At 39.2% G+C, this 18,163-nt stretch overlaps 2 protein-coding genes across 3 annotated transcripts in view; both read right to left on the bottom strand.

The window, feature by feature from the left end:
- Window positions 1-4,801, bottom strand: part of LOC102306831 (zinc finger protein 865) — a 14,397-nt gene extending 9,596 nt beyond the window's left edge. Inside the window, exons 1-2 of the mRNA XM_005933741.3 lie at window positions 4,053-4,801; window positions 3,567-3,673 (exon numbers count right to left, since the gene is read on the bottom strand). The gene's annotated coding sequence lies outside the window, so the exon portion shown is untranslated. The remainder of the gene's footprint in view (window positions 1-3,566; window positions 3,674-4,052) is intronic.
- Window positions 4,802-9,147: 4,346 nt separating this feature from the next.
- Window positions 9,148-18,163, bottom strand: part of shisa7b (shisa family member 7) — a 50,389-nt gene continuing 41,373 nt past the window's right edge. For both annotated transcript variants that reach the window (XM_005933739.3, XM_005933740.3), the window contains 2 exons: window positions 14,378-14,759; window positions 9,148-13,594 (listed from right to left, as the gene is read on the bottom strand). In XM_005933739.3, the coding sequence (XP_005933801.1) occupies window positions 13,159-13,594; window positions 14,378-14,759 (818 nt within the window). In that variant the 3' untranslated portion in view covers window positions 9,148-13,158. The remainder of the gene's footprint in view (window positions 13,595-14,377; window positions 14,760-18,163) is intronic.

Genomic DNA, 18,163 nt, shown 5'->3' with positions numbered 1-18,163 from the left:
GGGGGTTCTCACAGCTAAGGAACACATGACAAAGCCAATTCCAATCCCATGCCAGTTCACATAAAGCCTAGAATGCACAACAAATACGATGAAATTCAAAAACATGCTCAATGTATTTACAACAGTGGAAAATATCACACAAAGCATAATTTCCAAATGCTCTGTGTCTCCAGCCAGGCTACAAACAATAATGAGACTTATTAGTAAAATAAATCTAATTTTGGTCCTTAAAATGTTTTTGGTAGCGATCCCTCTCCCAAAGGGAGGCTCTTTGTTAAACCCTAATCTTGCCTCCCCACCCAAACAGAAACTGGGCCGATGGTCTTTGGGTTTCTGTGTTCAGCACAATATATGAAGAATACCCAGCTGCAAGCTATGCAAATGATAGCAATGTAAAAAACTACAGCAATTCAACCCTGGGTTGCAGGCAAGAGTATACAGTTGTTTTGGTCTTTACCATCATTTCAGTTAGAGGTGGGAATCACCATACATCCCACGATACGATATTATTGCAATTTTTAAAAAAAATACTTTGCGATATTCAGATTCTGTACATAAAGGTAAACTTTATCAATATTCATTTTATCTAATATCAAAGTCTCACACTCAGTCTCTCATTTCAGTCAGTTTTATTGTTGACAAACTGAACGGTTTGTATTACAGTCTAGTCCAACTTAACTGAATGCAACCATCTGGTACAATTATAGCTATTCTGAACTATGCAATTTATGAAAACTATGCAGCCCATTCAGCAACTGAAGAATTTGAAAGTAAATTAAAACAAAATATAATTTTACATTAAATAAAAAAGTTTAAAACTTAAAATAAAACATGTTTATTGCTGCCAAAAAAAAGTTAAACACATTTGGACAGTGAAGGATTCTTGCTCAGAAAAAGGACATGCTCTGAAGTCAGAGTTCCAGTCCACAAAAACTTTTTTGTAACAAAATATCGATTTCTGCTGTCCCTGTACCGATGCATTATTAGCAAACAAAATATCACGATACTACACAGTATCGATTTTTTCCGCCACCCCTAATTTCAGTGATATATCATTGCAGGAGCTCAGATTCAGAGCTGCAACAATTTGAAAAGATGAGAGTATCCAGTTAAAATTAAATACATAAATAAAATAGCAAATCCAGCAAGCGTTGCTTGTCAGTATAAATTGTGATAAAACTGTTGTAACAACAGTTGGTGTGCAGCACAACCAATGCAGTGTCCATAATCCAGGTATAAGTGTGTGCCATTTCTTTTTGAAGACTGTAATTGGGTGGCTAAAAGTGTCGGCATGCATTTCAGCCACTTGTACGCTCAATTTGATTTTTACTGTCACCCCACTCAGTATCCAGCCAGAGGCAAGGGTCGGAGTTGAGAATGTTCCTGGTAACTAATTTACTAGTCATATAAATGACAGAAACAAGGGACAGATGTCTAAGTGAGCTGCAACCACAATGGTGTCGTAAATAAAATAATACGTTTAACCAACTAGTATTTTGGACACCAACTAGCAACAGCAGCAATGTTTAAATGTCACACTGACCATTAACAAAACATAAGTCCTATTTTATCCATTTATGGAAAATAACAGGCACTTGAGGCAGGGATAGCTCAGTAGGTAGAGTGGTGGCCCCATGATCGGAAGGTCGGGGGTTCGAATCCACTGAACGGCTACCCTGAGGTACCGTCCCTACACACTGCTCCCCAAAATAAATAGGAAAAGCTAGTTTACTTACTTTAAATAAAGATTTCTAAATCCACATTAGCTTATAGTGTTCATTAGTCAATTTATATTTTGTTCAAAATAAAAACAAACCTCTGGTTAATAGGAGCAGAGAATATACCATTTTCTTTCACATTTTAACTATGCACACAGGTGGTTTGATGAAGGCCTTTTACATTCATAAGGACAAATTCTTACTGAATGTAAGAACTTGAGCAACATGCTTTAGTGGCTCCACTCAATCAGTTATGTTACACTAAAATATTTTAAAAACTGCCTGTATCTGGGGTGAATACTATGAAGCAAGTTCAACGTAGTCAGGATTTCTCTGTTATTTGGTTCAACAACAGCCAAAACCCAGGTCAGAGATAACAGGTATCCCACTGGTGGCTATCAGATTTGTATGTCAACACAGGCTTTCCAGGCTCTGTGCACTTGTGGTGGACGCTCATTTCACTCTTATTCTGCACAAAACTCAGAGGAACATACAATAGAGAGCTATAAACAATGTAAAGCATATAAGCATGTAAATGCCATAATGGTGCTGCAAAAAAAAAAAAAAAAAAAAAAGCAACAGCAACCACAACACCAGATAATCTTAAAATTTGTGAACTGGTAAAGTTAAATATTTATCTCCAGAAAAGTAAAACAGATTTGGTGGAACATTAGGATTAAAAAAAAAAAAAAAAAAATCATATTTACATGTTTTCTGCTTCACTGGGTCAATACATGCAAATTCCCGTGACAATGCAAAGTAGACTGCACTGCTTCGTCTATCATCAGGTGGCATTACTAAGGAAGAGCTCAACTGAGTGCATTTATTACCAATAATGTCTGCTGAAGGAAAGCATTTAGAAAATGTCTTCTGGAAAATATCATCACAAACATCTCACAGCAGGAGCTGTCATTAAAAGGTTAATTTTGTCATCCAGCAGCCCCAAAACCACAATACTTATAATGCGGTAAGAAACAGCAGTAATAGCAGCAATTTAAGCCATTTCTAATGTTTAAAATTTAATGGTTTTGTTTTGTTTGTTTTTTTTACTTCTTAAGTCTTGTCTCCCTTTATACCCAATTAAACAAAAATTCAAGCAAATAGATTAACATTAGATATTGAACAAAAATATGCAGCCAAAGTACACTTCTGTTAGGAGGTAAAAGGAAAGATGGTGGATAGAAAAAAAGAAGCATTAAAAAAAAAAATCCAGGTCCAGTTATTCATAATGGATATAAACAAGTAATAAAAAGCATTACTACAGTGGGACAGAGTTCCCGTGTGTAATATTGTTTCTTTCCACGAGCATCAGTTGTTTAAAAGGACACTAGGAGCTGCTACTGCCTATATCTATATATCATATCTATATCTATCTATATATTTATTTATATTCTATATATATCTAATATATCTATATATCTATTATCTATATATATCTTATATCTAATATCTTCTATATCTTATCTATTATCTATATATATTATATTTTTTTTTTTTGAACTTCTTCATTATGGAGAAATTTGCAACGTCAAGTACCAGGGAGGCTAGCATCCTAATATTTTTATGAAACCTATTTTATTAAATGTCATGGCAGCAAACACTTTGTTTTTAAGATTTAAATCCAGTTATAGGAAATAAATCGCTGCAGAAACGCGTAATTATTCTAGGTTGCAAACCGAGCACCAGCATTTGCACCAAAAAAAGCATGCAAAGATTATTCAGATTTTTGCAGAGTTTAACATTACTTAGATCTCCTTTAACGCATCAATTTTTAATGTAGCTCACACAAGAATAAGACTATAGAGCCTTAATTGAGAGCAGGGTGACTGCATGCTGCTTGCATCTTACCGGCTGATCCACAAGTCTGTATCTGGAGCACCCTGCTGGCTGGACCACGGCGCTGAATGAGGGAAGGAGGACAGTCCGGGGAAAACCGGTGACTTCAGGTCCACAATCTGGAATAGATGAACCGATGACCGAGTGGGTCAGACTGATGGAAATAATCGTTTCCAGCCACTCGCCAGACTCTGTTAGCATTCGTCAACCCCTCAGCTAGCTAACTAGTGATCCTGCTCTAATCGTTAAAAACAACAACATTGTCTCGCTGTTTTACTCGCATTTTAACATATACATAGTTAAATTAATTTTTAAATTACGATAGTTTTAATTATTAAAAAACACTACTTAAAGTAGGTTAAGGTGATGCTAAATGAGGTCCCCTGGTTGTCTAGCCAACAACTAGCAATGCTAAAGCTTAGCTCGGACCGTTAGCTCGGCAGCTAGCTCGTTAGGCGACACAGTCCTGCTGAGAACGGCTTTTGTTTTTGTTTTTACCTCGTAGCATGCGACGTCTGGGTGCGAAAAAACAGACTCAGAACCAAGGAAGTAAAAATGTGAACACATGAAGGTGGCTGTGCACCGCGAGAACGGGGTCCCTAAAGCCTGTCAGCGGGGCCTTTTTCTTCATCCAGGGAAAAGCGGAGTGAGAGGCCTGGCTCTCCATCGGCCCGGGAGGGCTGCTTTTCTCTCGCTAACAAAAACTGTTTCCGCTGGCCTGCCCCGATAAGTCCATTGTCTGTGTGACAGTAGAGTCATGCAGCTGGAGTGGCTCACTGCTCCTCTTCCCTCACACGGAGCCTTTGTTTTGTTCCCGTCGTGTTATTCCCTCTTTTCTCCCCGGCTGGTTGCTCTCCGCCCCGTGTCAGCTTTAGGTGTCCCCCCCTCTGTAGACGACAGCTCCTCGGATGCTCCTGGCCTTAAAATGGTTGTTTCCTGTCTGCATAATGGTTCCGGGTAGAGCCAGGCGCAGGTTTTAGTCTGTCCGGCTGCGACCACATCCAGCACACCACCGCCACCACGCTCACATCCACCTCTTGCCCAAAATCCGTATCCTATCCAGCATGATGCTCAAGAATAAATAAAGCGCGCGCGTGTGTATGTGAGCGCGAGAGCGTTCATGTACGTGCGCGTGCATGCATACGCTTTACACTCCATTAAAAAAACTGCCTTCAAACACCGTAAGCCATCAAGTCCCTTGCGTGTCACTGTGTGTGTGAATGTGTGTGTTTTCACACCAAGTGTGTGAAATGTTAATTAGTCAATTAAAGATATCATTAGGGTGCATGCTGCATAACATTACAACGTGTGTGTTTGTGCGCGCGTCATGGAAGTGCTGCTGTGTGCCTGGTGCCTCATTTGCATTCAATTAAAGTTATTATTATAGTGTATTATTCTTGCCTATTGCCTATGTGGGTGTGTTTGACTGTGTGTTTACTCTGCTGCGCTGCTCGTGTTGTGGGCACATGGATTTGTTTGCACACTCACATTGTGGGCAAGGGTGTAGGTTTGATTTAGAAAGCAGCTGAAGGAAGTCAAACGCTACTCGCCTTAAATATTCAGAAAACTTTCCTGAGGTTTCTTGCGAATCTGCATCTGTAAAAGGGGCGTGATTATCAACATTTTGTTTTTGTCACCTGGTTGCTATTGTATTTGTTTGTTTATGGTGAAGCCATGTTGTAAAAGTGTTTTTGGCATGAAAAAAAGAAGGTGTAGCAAGTTAAAGCTTCAGCTTACATCTTTTCAGTCAGTAGGGGAGACCGGGGATAGTTGTAACATTTTTGACATTTCTGTCTGTAAATTGAAGCTCTTTTAAGGTAGTGGATTCAAAATGTAATGCAAAGTATTTACATGTCTCTGCTATTAAATAGTGCAGCTATTTTCTCTGCAGCACAATTACCCATTGCATGGTATGGCCTCAAACACAAAGAGTGAAATGTTACAATTAACCCCATAGTCTGGGTTAGTTGTAACATATCCTGGGGTGAAATGTAACACAATGAAATAAGGGTACTGACAAAATATTAACATGTAATCTTTGTTTATTCAACACATGAATGCACTTACAGCCATTTATGTAGCTCTGTGTGTGTGTGACAGAATGCAGAAATCTAGCTTTTGAACATATTCCAACCCCCCAAAAAAGACAAGTTATGGAATTTTCTGCAACTGAATATTTCATTAATTTTGGTTGGTCTTCCTTGAGTTTGGCCTCATTGGCTCAGTGGGCATTATAACCTACAACTCTTGCACCAATTTTGAACATAACAATGAAGCTGAAAAAATGTAGTTGTTCACCAGCATCGCAATTCCATTACTTTTTATCATGGCTTACCTTGGTGTGGTTTGCAAAGTGCTTCAGAAAGATGAGGAAATCTGTTTCTTGCACCCATCCTGATTTATTTCCACTACCAGTACTTCCTACTGGTCCATCTCTGACACAGTGGTCTGCATAATGTATGTGTGGGAACACGAACAGTGGAGGAATTGTGTTGCCAATGGCATTAACCGCATATACAAATGCGACCAGTGAACCTCTCTCTGCTGATGTCGTTGCCCCAACTTGTTTAATATAAGTTAAAGTAATAGTGTGGTAAGTTGTAACATCTGCATTATTGTTACAACTGACCCAGACTCCTATAGCCATGAACTAGCTAACATTACTGCCAGCGGCTAAAACATTAGCACTAAAGACCTACACAGAATATATCCCCATAGACATACAAATAACATAATTTAAGTTTGATGAGTTTAACTGCAAAGCAGATAATGCTATTAGAAATTGAAATAAAGTAGAAAAACTTACTTTTTGGCATACAAATTACTTTTTTTGGTGTTAAATTGCCTGTGTTTGACAAAATGTGCTGATTTTTCACATGTGATAGCAGAACTGAATTGGGCATGCACAGGAAGAGTCACATCATTTGAAACTTAGCCCTGATTGGAGAAATTGGAAGTGTTACAACTGACCCACGTTACAACTATCCCCGGTCTCCCCTAATCCGTCCCCCCGTTTAATTCAGTTCTTGGTGTGTGATTACAACAGGAATCGGCTCTGAGACACTTTTTTTTGGACTGGTGATGGACAGGTCTGGTCAGATGAGGTCAGACAGCAGTCTTCATGGACTATGATGTTCACAGATTATGATCACAACCAATTTACACAATGTGGCAACACTGTAAAGAAGAATGGGCCAATATTCCTCCAAAACGATGTGACAGACTCATAAATCCAAGCAAAAAAAATTATTGCTGCTGAAGGTGGTTCTACAAGCTCTTGAATTGTGGGGTGAGCATAGTTTTTCACACGGCTGCAGAGAGTCCTGTGAAAACGTTCTAACTCACATGACTATATTTATGAAGTTCATTTTTATATTTTAGTCTGTTTCCAGATTAATTCCTTATTTATAAATAAAGTCATTATTGCATACTTGTAATATTCATATTAATACTTAAAGAAATGCTTTATTACCCTTTCTGTGACCCTTGTGGTCCTCTACAGAAAGGATCTCTAAACGCCAGTCACTATTGAATAGATTCATAAGTCAGCAGTTTTATGTGGTAGTGCCCATTTACACCATATTTTTCATCACTTTTGCACAATAGGAAGGGGTTAATGCTTTGTCCAACTATATAAATGCATATACTGTTACTCATGGGTCAGTCATTTCAAACTTAGACTGTGCATCCAAACTTTGTTTAAATTCTGTCAGTGTAAACACTGCATACATGTTTAAAAGTGCAGTACATAGTGGCCTCTAGATGCACGGTTGGAAACCACAGTCAAATAAATACCCATCATAAAATCTCCCTTTGCATGTGAATAGGAGAACCAGTGTTAGTGGGTGAAACTGCTGAAGGCAGTCCATAGATTCAGTGTTTGCTTTACTTTAGACACAAAGGACACTGTATGGAAAAGGTTTTGTAAGTGTGCTGGTATATCATCGTTCATTGTAACTTTATTAAAACTTAATAAAATAAACACATAATTGTGAATATTTTACTTGTAGAGCCTCTTGAATTCTACGCAGTAGACCTTTAATGAAGACGGGATGAGATCATTTAAGGTTTTAATATTCCATATAAAAGAGAAAATGTACTGTGTCCAAACTATTATATAGAACTTGTTTGGCTCTTTTTTTTTTCTTAATTTCACACTGTGAGTTATATTCAGAATGTTAAAATGTGGCTTTAATAGAGAGCCCCTCAATGTAGGTTGAAAGAAGACATGCCATAGAAACAAGGGTGTAGGTTTGATTTAGGTAGAAGAGAAGATATGCAATAGCTTGTGTCAGCTATATATCAGTTATAGATGGCCCTTGAAAAATGTAACCAAAATGTACTTTCTGAAGTTTTCCTTAACAATTTAAATGTATGTAGATAGTTGATGTAAAGTCGATCTGTAACTTTTAGCAGAGTTCAAATGCATTTTTGTGGAGTTTTTTTCTTAACCCTGAACATCTCATGTCGATGTCTCCATACTTAGGAATTTATGAAGGGTCAATAATTCTGGAAAAAAAGGGGAAATTTTCATTCCAACTTCATTTATTCAGAGGGCCTGTGACTCTGGGAGAAAAACAGGGGAAAAAATGAAATCTACTAAAAAATAAAAAATAAAAAAAATTGTAAAAAGCAGAGGGAGTCAGGATCAACATTAAATATATTAATAAAAAGTTCTAAACATAAAAATGTGACCTAAATATTAAAAAAGTAATATTTAATCACACCACACAGAAAAACAAAGTTTAGTGGTATTTAATTTTATTGTTATTATCAATTAAACAGTATGATTTCTACAAACGCAAGAATTGATCACCAATAACAAAAGGGTTGCACATCTGTGAGACCTTTGTCTGGATATTCTTGGAAATAGACATGTAAGGGGATGTAATAAATAAATGTATTATACAATTTGAGGTATGCAGAGTAGCTTCGAGAATACAAATATGCCCAAGCCTGCCAACACCCCCCCAGTGGTTAAAACGCGCACACACACACACACACACACACACACACACACACACACACACACACACACACACACACACACACACACACAGTTTGATCAGAGGACCAATTAACTGAACATGGATTATAACATCTGCATCAGACTTTTGAAGGTATGAGGAAAAATGAGTGAGACATTAAAAATATAACTGAATTCCCACGTCATTTACATCCACCCTCCCTTCTTATTTTTATGCCTCGTGCTCTTTTAAGGTTCTAAAATCAGCCAAACCAGGTCACTTTACATTCTGCTCCACATCGGCAACAACTGCTCTCCACAGAAAAACAACCTTTAAATGCAATTAACGTTCTCCTCTTTCGGCCGTATTGCAACCTAAAAAAAGCTGCTTTTTATACCTTCTGTGCCTTTAAAATTTCCTCAGATGAAAACATTTCTTTTAAAAGACAAACAGCTTTTGTGGACATATATTAAAGGTACTTTTTGTAATTACCCTTGGGAGAATTTGATTGAGGTTTTCAGTCAGGTCAGATACTGAAAATGTTCATCTAGTGGGCGACGTCACGGTGGTTACGTCTGATAATTTTGGACCTATTTGTTGATCAAGACAAGGCAGTCGAACTGTTGGTTGGTCATAAATAAAAATGTGCTGTTTTTGACTTACCAGGTTAAATAAAGGTAAGACTATTTGCACCCCATTCCAGCTTCACTTGATGCACCCAAACAGTGCATGTTTTATATATAAAGTCACAGTGGTTGTTTCTTCACATTTCTTTTTCATAGTTTTGTTTATTATGGAACATTTTAAAGAATTTTTAAACATCAAAGTTTACAAAAAGTACCTTTAAACTCAAATTTCAGTGACACAAACTTAAACATCCATAAATTAAAGCACTCAGCTTCTATTAAAACACCAAAACCTGACACAATATAAGCCTTCAGTAAGTTACATTATCAAATGTCTGAAAAGTCCTCACTTTGATGAACATAGCTCGACAAGAAAAGCTAACTGAATGATGTCCCTTTAAAAAAATGAATTTTTAAAGGAACGACAGGCTTTGAAAATGTCATTACAGCTTGATATGAACACGCAGTGACTCGAGTGCTGAAGACGTACTCCGAGTTTGGTCCAAACAAAAAGAAGAAAAATAAATAATAATGAGGTTCAGCATTCCTAAGAAGAATAAGAAGACACAGAAAGTTACACGCACGGGCACACAAACTAAAACAGACGCATGTACATGTACGCACATACACGCCGTGACATCATAAGTCAGCACTATGACATCACCAACACTGGCTTCTGACACCGTCATGCGTTTCTTCTTTTCTCTATGATTGCATCAGCTCTTTTTTGTTCTTGTGTATACAAAGGGTTTTTCTTCTTCTATTCTTTTTTTTTTTAATTCCACTAGAAAGTTTTTAATACTGAAAATCCAGGATTATACATTAAAACTCACAGAGATTAAAAAAATAAATACATGTTTAAGTAGAAGAGAAAGAAAGAGAGCTCATGATGATAGCGTTCATAGTGTCATTGAGGGGGAACTTCTACATAAACCATTAACACGTGAGCACATGTATTAAAACACTAAAACTGGCTGGCAGGAAGCTTCACGCAGTAATCAATCATGTCTGTCTTTATCGAAATACAACCCGAGAGTGGAACCTTAAACAAGGCCTCTCTTGAAACCCCAGAAAGGGTATATCCAGCCAGCGTGGCCAGAAGGTCCATCTCACAGCCAGAAAACCAAAAAAATGTACAAAATATGACATCATTATGGTCAACGCTTCTCCCGCAGCTTTTTAAAATGGTTATGTGTCTTTACATGGTACACAAAAGTTCTTTTGCTTTGCACAATTTCCTTGCATTTTAATTTTTTTTTCTCTCTAAGCAAGAAGAATAAAAATAAAAATATCTGTGAAAAATATGCACGAGCATGCCTCCCGACTCACAGGAAAAAATGAAAATGAGAAGCAGAGACTGTACAGAGCATAGACACACAAAGATAATTCATTTTAGCCCTTGGTGTGAAGTGTCCATTGTCCCCCCCCACCGCCTAAAACCCATTTGCCACCCTTCCCCTTCGTACGAGGTGAGCAGCTGAACTTGCAGGAAAACATGTGGTGCTGTAGACGTACAGGAGGGTTGGTTTAATACCAATCGGCGGCAGAAACAAAACCCTCGACCCCTCTACAAGCTTGCCATGAAAAGTTTTGAACAGTTCAGGGTTTCCGCCAGAGAAGTTGTCGACCCCAGCCACCATTTAACATTGCTGATGTTGCACCTATAGCAGAAACATTTTGGCCATTTTGTTGAGCGATAACAAAACAACCCTGTTTCTGGGTCCAAATGTAAAATTATTGGTGTTAAAATGAGATTTTTGGCTTTTGAAAATGATTGCAGCTCCATCTGAAATCTTAATAACTGCCATCCAAAATCACTTTACCAAAAATCAGAAACTATTTAAATTTTTTCCTCCAAAGCTAGCTATCCTAGCCATGAGCTAACGGTGTCTCAGACACAAAATATATAGCGTGCCGACTAAGATTTCAATGTAAGCAGTCAACTTGGGCTCAGGACTTTTTACATTTTTCATAACCTTGTGTCATGGATGAGGCTCAGATGTTATCTTAGGTGAAGTGCGTTCCATTTTTATTACCTACTTCCTGTCAATGAAATCATAGGAAACAAAAGATCGACTTGGCTTCCTGGTCTGATTCAATGAAGACATCTGTCTCAGCGAGAAACCTCAACTTGGACTTTATATTAGTTTGTTTTAGACTAAACATAGCTCTATATGGCAAATGGCACCAGTTATATGTCAACTAGCTTAGCTTCACTTGACAAGATCAACTAACCTAATTCTAACTCCAGCTTAGTAAACCTTCTTTTCCATGATTGCTGGAATGTTAAACTTTACTGGGAGAACGAGCGCACAGATCCTTTTATTCAAGCTTGGAATTTTTTAACTCTCAAAGTTTCCTCAATGACTCTTTTCTTTTGGGACCCAGAAATGCCCAATGATGTCAGACTTAATATGCAGTTAGCTCTCACTTTATATCTCTGGATACAAATTGAGTGTTTTTTCCCACTTTACTGTGCTATACCACCCACAGAGCCCACAATATGGTTATAGTTGTTCACTTATGGCTAGGAATCATGTAGCTTACTGTCATTTGTAAATAGTAGATGTCCACCAAAGCTAATGCTTTAAGTTTAACATTGTTTTTTATTTTCTTTTTTAAATTGTTGTACTATTAGCTGATCTGAAAAATGGGTAACAATAAAACCAGGATAAGATACATTAGCTAACGTTACAAATGTAGCTTTTGTTTATAAAAGTGTGTGAGGTGGTCAATTAAAAATCTGCTAAGTCTATGGTAGACTGGCGGAAACCCTACAGTTGCTGAAGAATGTTTGGTCAGTCAGTCAATGTATGAGATTGGCTCAGTTCAAAACTTTCTTAGCCTACGAATTACACAATGTTTCATAGATGATATACACCCACTAGATTTCACTGTACAAGAGCATAGTCAGCTAAAATCATACTGCAAAGTGGACTTCACTTGTAAAGCCCGGTCACACCAGAAACACAGGCGAACATCTGGATTCAAAATGTTTTAGAAGTAGCAACTTGAGACATTCACAATAGCTCCTCAACCTTCTTTATTTTTATCCTTCCCTTTATCATTAACTGGCACTTAGTTCTTGGGAGTTTTCGTGAAATGCTGGTGTGACTGGGCCTTTATGGCAGCGCTTTGACTTGCTTTTCGTCTCTAAACGGCTCATTTTATTTATTTATCTTTAGCTTGAGTGAATCGAGCTATAAAGAAATCAAATGAGAGTTAACTGCTGCATTATTTCAGCAGTTTTACTTTGATAGTCCAATCACGACTAGAGAAAGAAATGACAGACTGATCATATGACCAGACTTTACATTACAAAGTGGCTGGCTAAAGGATAAATATGTTTTCAACTAAGTATACACAAAATCCTACAGGGCTCAGTTATGCTAATATTATTATTATTATTAGTAGTAGTAATAGTATCAGGTTAATTTCATACAAAAGCAACTTGTTTGGTTTTAAATACTTGTATAAATACACTGACAAGCAAACCCGTCTGCCTCTGCCTCGGCGCTCTGACATCCACAGTGGATTCAAAGATGGATGAATTTCTGTCGGAGCACTCGAGGACTCAGAGGACAGCGCAACAAAACTCAAGGACAATTCAACAAATTTGACTCAGTGGATATCCTTCAATAAAAGTCACAGCGAATACCCAGCAGCCTTTAACTGCTTTTTTCTTTTCTTTTTTTTTTTTGCTCTTTACTTGGGCATTTGTCTTCTCTTCACAAAGAATAGGTGAAATTTCTCTTTTCCAATACACAAGTGACAAAGAGAGAATCAATTGGCTTTACTCACTAATGTTGCCATCCACCACTTTTTATTTTATGAAGGGGGCTGTGTGCAGCTGAGAGCAGCCCTGTGAGGGAGCCAGCTGATATCAAACCACTTGCTTGTTTCTTTGCCATTTCCTGCTCATATCTTCACACTAAAAACCTCGCTGCTTCCCTCTCTTCATCTGGTCTTCAGCTTCTTTTCATCTGCACCTCTTCTCCACCACTCTTCCTCTCACACTGTCACCTCATTCTTACTCCCAGTCCGGAGTCCCTGGCCTCCACCTCCTCCGGGGATGAAGTGCAGCTGTTCAATCGTGTTCTGCCTCTTGCTGGCGAAAGCCATACGTCGGGCGTTGGGGTGGCCTCCACCTGTCCCGCCATGGGAGTCCCAGCCACCGTGCATGCCCATGCCGGACATGGTCGTGGTGCTGCGGTCGTGCTCGTGGCCTGATGTGGGGTGGGAGTTCATCTTGATCATGTGGTGGCGGTCCATGGATGGCGTGACACAAATGTTCTGCTGTGACTGAGCCTTCTGGTGGTGGCTGAGCCGGCCCATGGTGGGAACCATCCCGGTTCCTCCCCCTCGCTCACTCGTTCCCGGCAGCAGACCCATCGTCATCAGCCGGTCCTCCAGACGGTCAGGGGAGACCAGGAGCCGCTCATGGGACCTGGAAACACAGACTTCTTGTCAGTGTCATAAAAGTATTACAATATTTGAAGATTAATTTTACTGGAAGCTTTATGATTTGAAAATGGTATAGAGTACTTTCCTGGGTATTGGAATTGAATTCAAAGTTCTAGTATCACGACAACTCTAAGGGGGACCATCTTAAATTGTGGAAATTTGAAGTATAATGCACTTTTTCAGCTCCATGTTTTTATTTATTAGAGTAGCTTTGCAGGATGATAATGGTTAGTCTATCGGTATTCATGGAAATGGCAGAAAGGCACAGCTGGAATTCATTTTATTTAAGAGTACCGACAACGAGACAGCCTGTTAGGAAAAGCACTAAATTCAAAGCTGTGTTTTGAAGGATGGATGAGCTACACTGTGTCAAGCTCAAACTTTAAAAATTACTTTAAGGACATATACGATTTTAACTAGTTAAATAAGGTATAATATGGGACCTCTAATATATCCCAAACAGAATTTTTGTTGCCTAAATTTAATAGCGTGAACCCTCACTTTGCCAGACTCTTTAAACTTTGATGAAACTGTCCCACTCTTGATACTGATGAAATATTACACCCTGATTCCCTTTGTTCTTATGTTTTCTTAATGGGATTTGACTCATCTCACCCCCATCTTCTCATGTCATCTCATATCTCTATGATCCCTTCTTTTCTCTCGTCTTCCTCTTCTCTGATCTGACTCCTTTCTCTTTAGTATTTCATCTGCTGCTTCTCTTTGTCCTATCTGATCACACCTCACCTCTTATCCCCGATCTCACCTGCGGAGCGTCTGTGATGTAGAGCTCCTGCTGGTGCTCATCATGGCTTTGTAGTACTGGTGTTGCTGGTTCTTGGACAGGCGGGACAGAGTGTTGCCTTCCCCAAATGCCAGCAGCTGGTCCTGGGAACGGACACGGCGTGGTGGCCTATCGAAGCTGGAGCTGGTGTAATGTGTCTGGGAGGGGAGCGGGTATGGGTTCGGGGTGGAGGGCGGCATGTGGAGGTGGGGCCGAGAGCCATGGAGTGGTAGCGTGCCTCTGGATCCCAGCGTGTAGTCCCCTCCAAAGGGCAGGTGGTGCTGAGAGGAGTAGAAGGAGGGCGGAGCGTTGTTGGAGCGGCGCTTGGAGTTGTAGTAGCTGGAATACTCATCAAGTTCTTTCTCTGATTCACAAAAACACAAAGAGAAATGTGTAATATGTAAAAAGCTATTTTGTATGTTGATGATTAACACAGAATGATAATTATTGACGATTATATACAGCTGATTGTTTGGTTTGATAGGAAAGGTGTAATCACTGTAGTCATTCTCAGGTAAGTCTCTGGAATTAACATAAAGATACATTGTTACAAATTTAAAGTTTGATTACTGAACAAAACTTTCACAGAATCAGAAGTTGTTGCCTTTATGGGACTGGAGATAACATGGACAACACATTACTCCACAAGCTTGCTGTGAAAAAAGAGGGGGACCACAATTTGCTCATGTTGTATTAATCAAGGTAAAGGCCATGAACTCATCAGGAAAGGGTCTCTCTTTTATACAACACCCCCTGCAAGTCTTAAGAAAAAATACAGGTTTAGGTTCGAAATGCCTTCATGTATAATCTAAGCTTGCTGGCTACATTGGCAGTATCATGCATCTTTTATTACTGTACACATATGAGGTATCCCATTAGTTTTGCATCCAGGGTCCATTGTCATCACTCACTGTAAAAACTCAACCGGCCGAGAAAACAGAAAGCATAAGGAAAACTAAAGGAATCCACCCAGCTTTTAGAAATGATGAAGCCTTTCAGATGAGAGGTGAAACCTCTTCAAAAAGCCTTTGACTGAACACTTAAGATTACTATGACCTGGATGACTGAGACAAAGGACAAAGCACAAATATGCTAGGAGGAAGTGATAATTAAATATGTCACTGGAGGTGGATGCTGGTGTGGTGGAGGTGTTGAAAGAGCATGCAGGGCAGCACCGACTCCATCAGGTCTGAAAGAGAGATGGGAAATGTGGCAGCTTAAACTGAGAGGCTGTGTTTGATTTATGACATGAGATTGAGCCGTATGCATGTGCGGCTCAATCTCAATCTATGTGCAGTTCAAAACCCCATTTGTATTGAATCCGCTTCAAAAGTTTAGTGATGTCCGGAAAAATGTATATAGCATCAAATCAAAACAGTCTACTCCTGACGCTTTATATTGTCAGGTAAATAGGCTACAAAAATAGAGAGAAACCCCCAACAATCAGATGGCACGCTATGAAAAAGCACTGGGTGACAGTGGGAAGGAAAAACTCTTAACAGGAAGAAACCTATGGCAGAAGCAGGCTCAGAGAGGGGAAGATACAAGATTCAAGTACAGATTCACACCGTTATGGTGTCCCTAATGACTCAGTTCAAACATCGTGCTAATTCCAATACAATATTTTTAACCCTTTGTTTAAAAAGGTTAAAAAACTGCATTTACATTCATCTTTACTACAGCAATGACATTTAAATTGTTAATGAGGGCATCCGTCAGTACAACAACTACCTAATGGCCTCTTTGCCATCTATTTTCCCATAGATCTTTGAATGCCTCCTTAAATAATGTCTCTGTTTTAATGTCCGACTGTGCACATGTGACAATGGTGCAAGTAACTGTCCTGTGAATTCACAAGTGTGCAAGTGGGCGTCATGTGTCATGACTCCTACATGCTCCATCCTCATGAAAACAGTATTTCTAGTCACGAGAGGCAGCAAACGATCCCCTGCTGTCTGCTACATGTGAGAAAGGACAACTGCAGATCCCAAAAATGTGGCTCGGTGGTACTGTTAGTTACTCATGTGTGAATATGGCTTCAGTTAAAAATAAGGAAGACAAGAGATTTAGAGAAAACACATCTTGAGAGGTCCATTTAGTAGCTGGAGAGCAGCAGTAATAAAATATTATGACCTTCATCAACATCAAGAGATGTTGAAATTAAAATCGTTTGCTAAAAATTTTATTGCTTCTTGTCCGTGCAGGAAAAAAGTATCAAAGACCTGCTCATGAAGATCATGCAAAGAGCTCAAATTCACTGACATAATAAAGCTATAAAGCTACTAAATGGTCTTGTGAGACTGCGAGAATCAGATATAGAGTGGAGCAATAAAAAGGGAGAAGCAGGTGAAAATGAAAGAAAATATAATATCAGAAAGGGCGAACAAATTAGAGCAAGAAATGTCTTGTGTAGCAAGAAACTGACCTTAAATGTCTTGAAAGAGAAGAAAGAAGAATCCAAGAGAGAAAGGAGGAAATGAAAAAGTGAGAAAGACATTTTGTCACAGGAGGACAAAGACAGAAGGCACAAATGGATAATGCAAAAGGAGAGATACGCTGTATATTGCATGAGGCATAAAAGAATAAAGGTAGAAGACAAGCTCAAGGCCAAAGACAGAGAGGACGTGAGGTGAAAATAGGCTTTAAAGGCGGCGAAAGAAGATGTTTCACAGCATAAATGATGTGAAAATAAAGACGCTGAGGAACAACGTAAAGACAGAAGAAAGGAATGACGGAGAGGGAAGCAGTTAGTCAGTTTCACTAACAGTGAGAAGCAGTGCTTCTGTGCGTAGCCCGAGCCCACTTTAATCTTCAAAGCATTTCCATGGAAGCAGCTCCCCAAGAGCCAATTTAAAGCTGACCTTTAACCAGCCACCTCTCTCTACCTCTTCATTCCCTCTTTCCTTTTCTTTGCTCTCCCTCTCAGGTCTCTTCCCCTCCTTCTGTTTGCCTCTTTGTCTTCACTATTCTCCACACTTTTCTTTTTTTCAGTCTAGTTGTTGTTGCTTTTTCACCTTCTCCTCGCTGTTCAGGCTTTTCTCTCTGCTTCTCTTTCCTCTCTCTGTCCTCAATCTCTCCCTCCTCTCAGTCTTTCTCCTCACTCTCCCTCACGCTCTCTGTTTACTCCCCTCCAATAAGGCTAAATTATCTCAAGGTTTCTCCCTGGCTGCCCTCCTTAGACAAAGAAGCCTTTATCAGTGTCCTTTCTGCAGCGCCGTCTGGGGAACGGCATCAAAAGGATCACGTTTCAGAGAAAGGCTGACGGGAGGCCATATTCCCTCTTTATGTGTCACAATGACAACTTTTTATTCTCCATTTGAAGGAGTGTTTCACCAAAACTGACATTCAGGGTGGTTTTCTTTGAAAAAGCAGGAATCTAATAATCAGACAAGTAGAAGTGAATGAATGATTCAGCCTGAATCTGCTTAACAAAGGGTTTTACATTCCTCTGTGAAAGCGATCAGTGTCTGGGAAATAAAATCATCCAGCACAGACGAAGTGACTGCTTCATGTTTAAAGTGCTCGCTGCCATCACTGCAAGTCTGGTGTAGTCAGATCCTACAGTCCTTCTTAGTAGATTCAGTAGTTTAATGTCAAACGTGAGCTACAGCTTAAGGCAAGTTATCTTTGGGATGTCTGAAACTTAAGAGCAACATTGACTGAAGATAAACGTAGCCACAATGACTGGCTGCGACATCGTGATACAAAGCTTCTAGCTGAGCATTTTGAAATCACACCTGGTAAAAGACAACGGACCAAAAGAAACAC

This window comes from Haplochromis burtoni, unplaced genomic scaffold (genome assembly GCF_018398535.1).
Source record: "Haplochromis burtoni strain Fernald_Lab_line unplaced genomic scaffold, NCSU_Asbu1 Contig_168, whole genome shotgun sequence".
NCBI classification, from domain to species: Eukaryota; Metazoa; Chordata; class Actinopteri; order Cichliformes; family Cichlidae; genus Haplochromis; species Haplochromis burtoni.
This window is presented reverse-complemented; position numbering and strand designations above follow the sequence as displayed.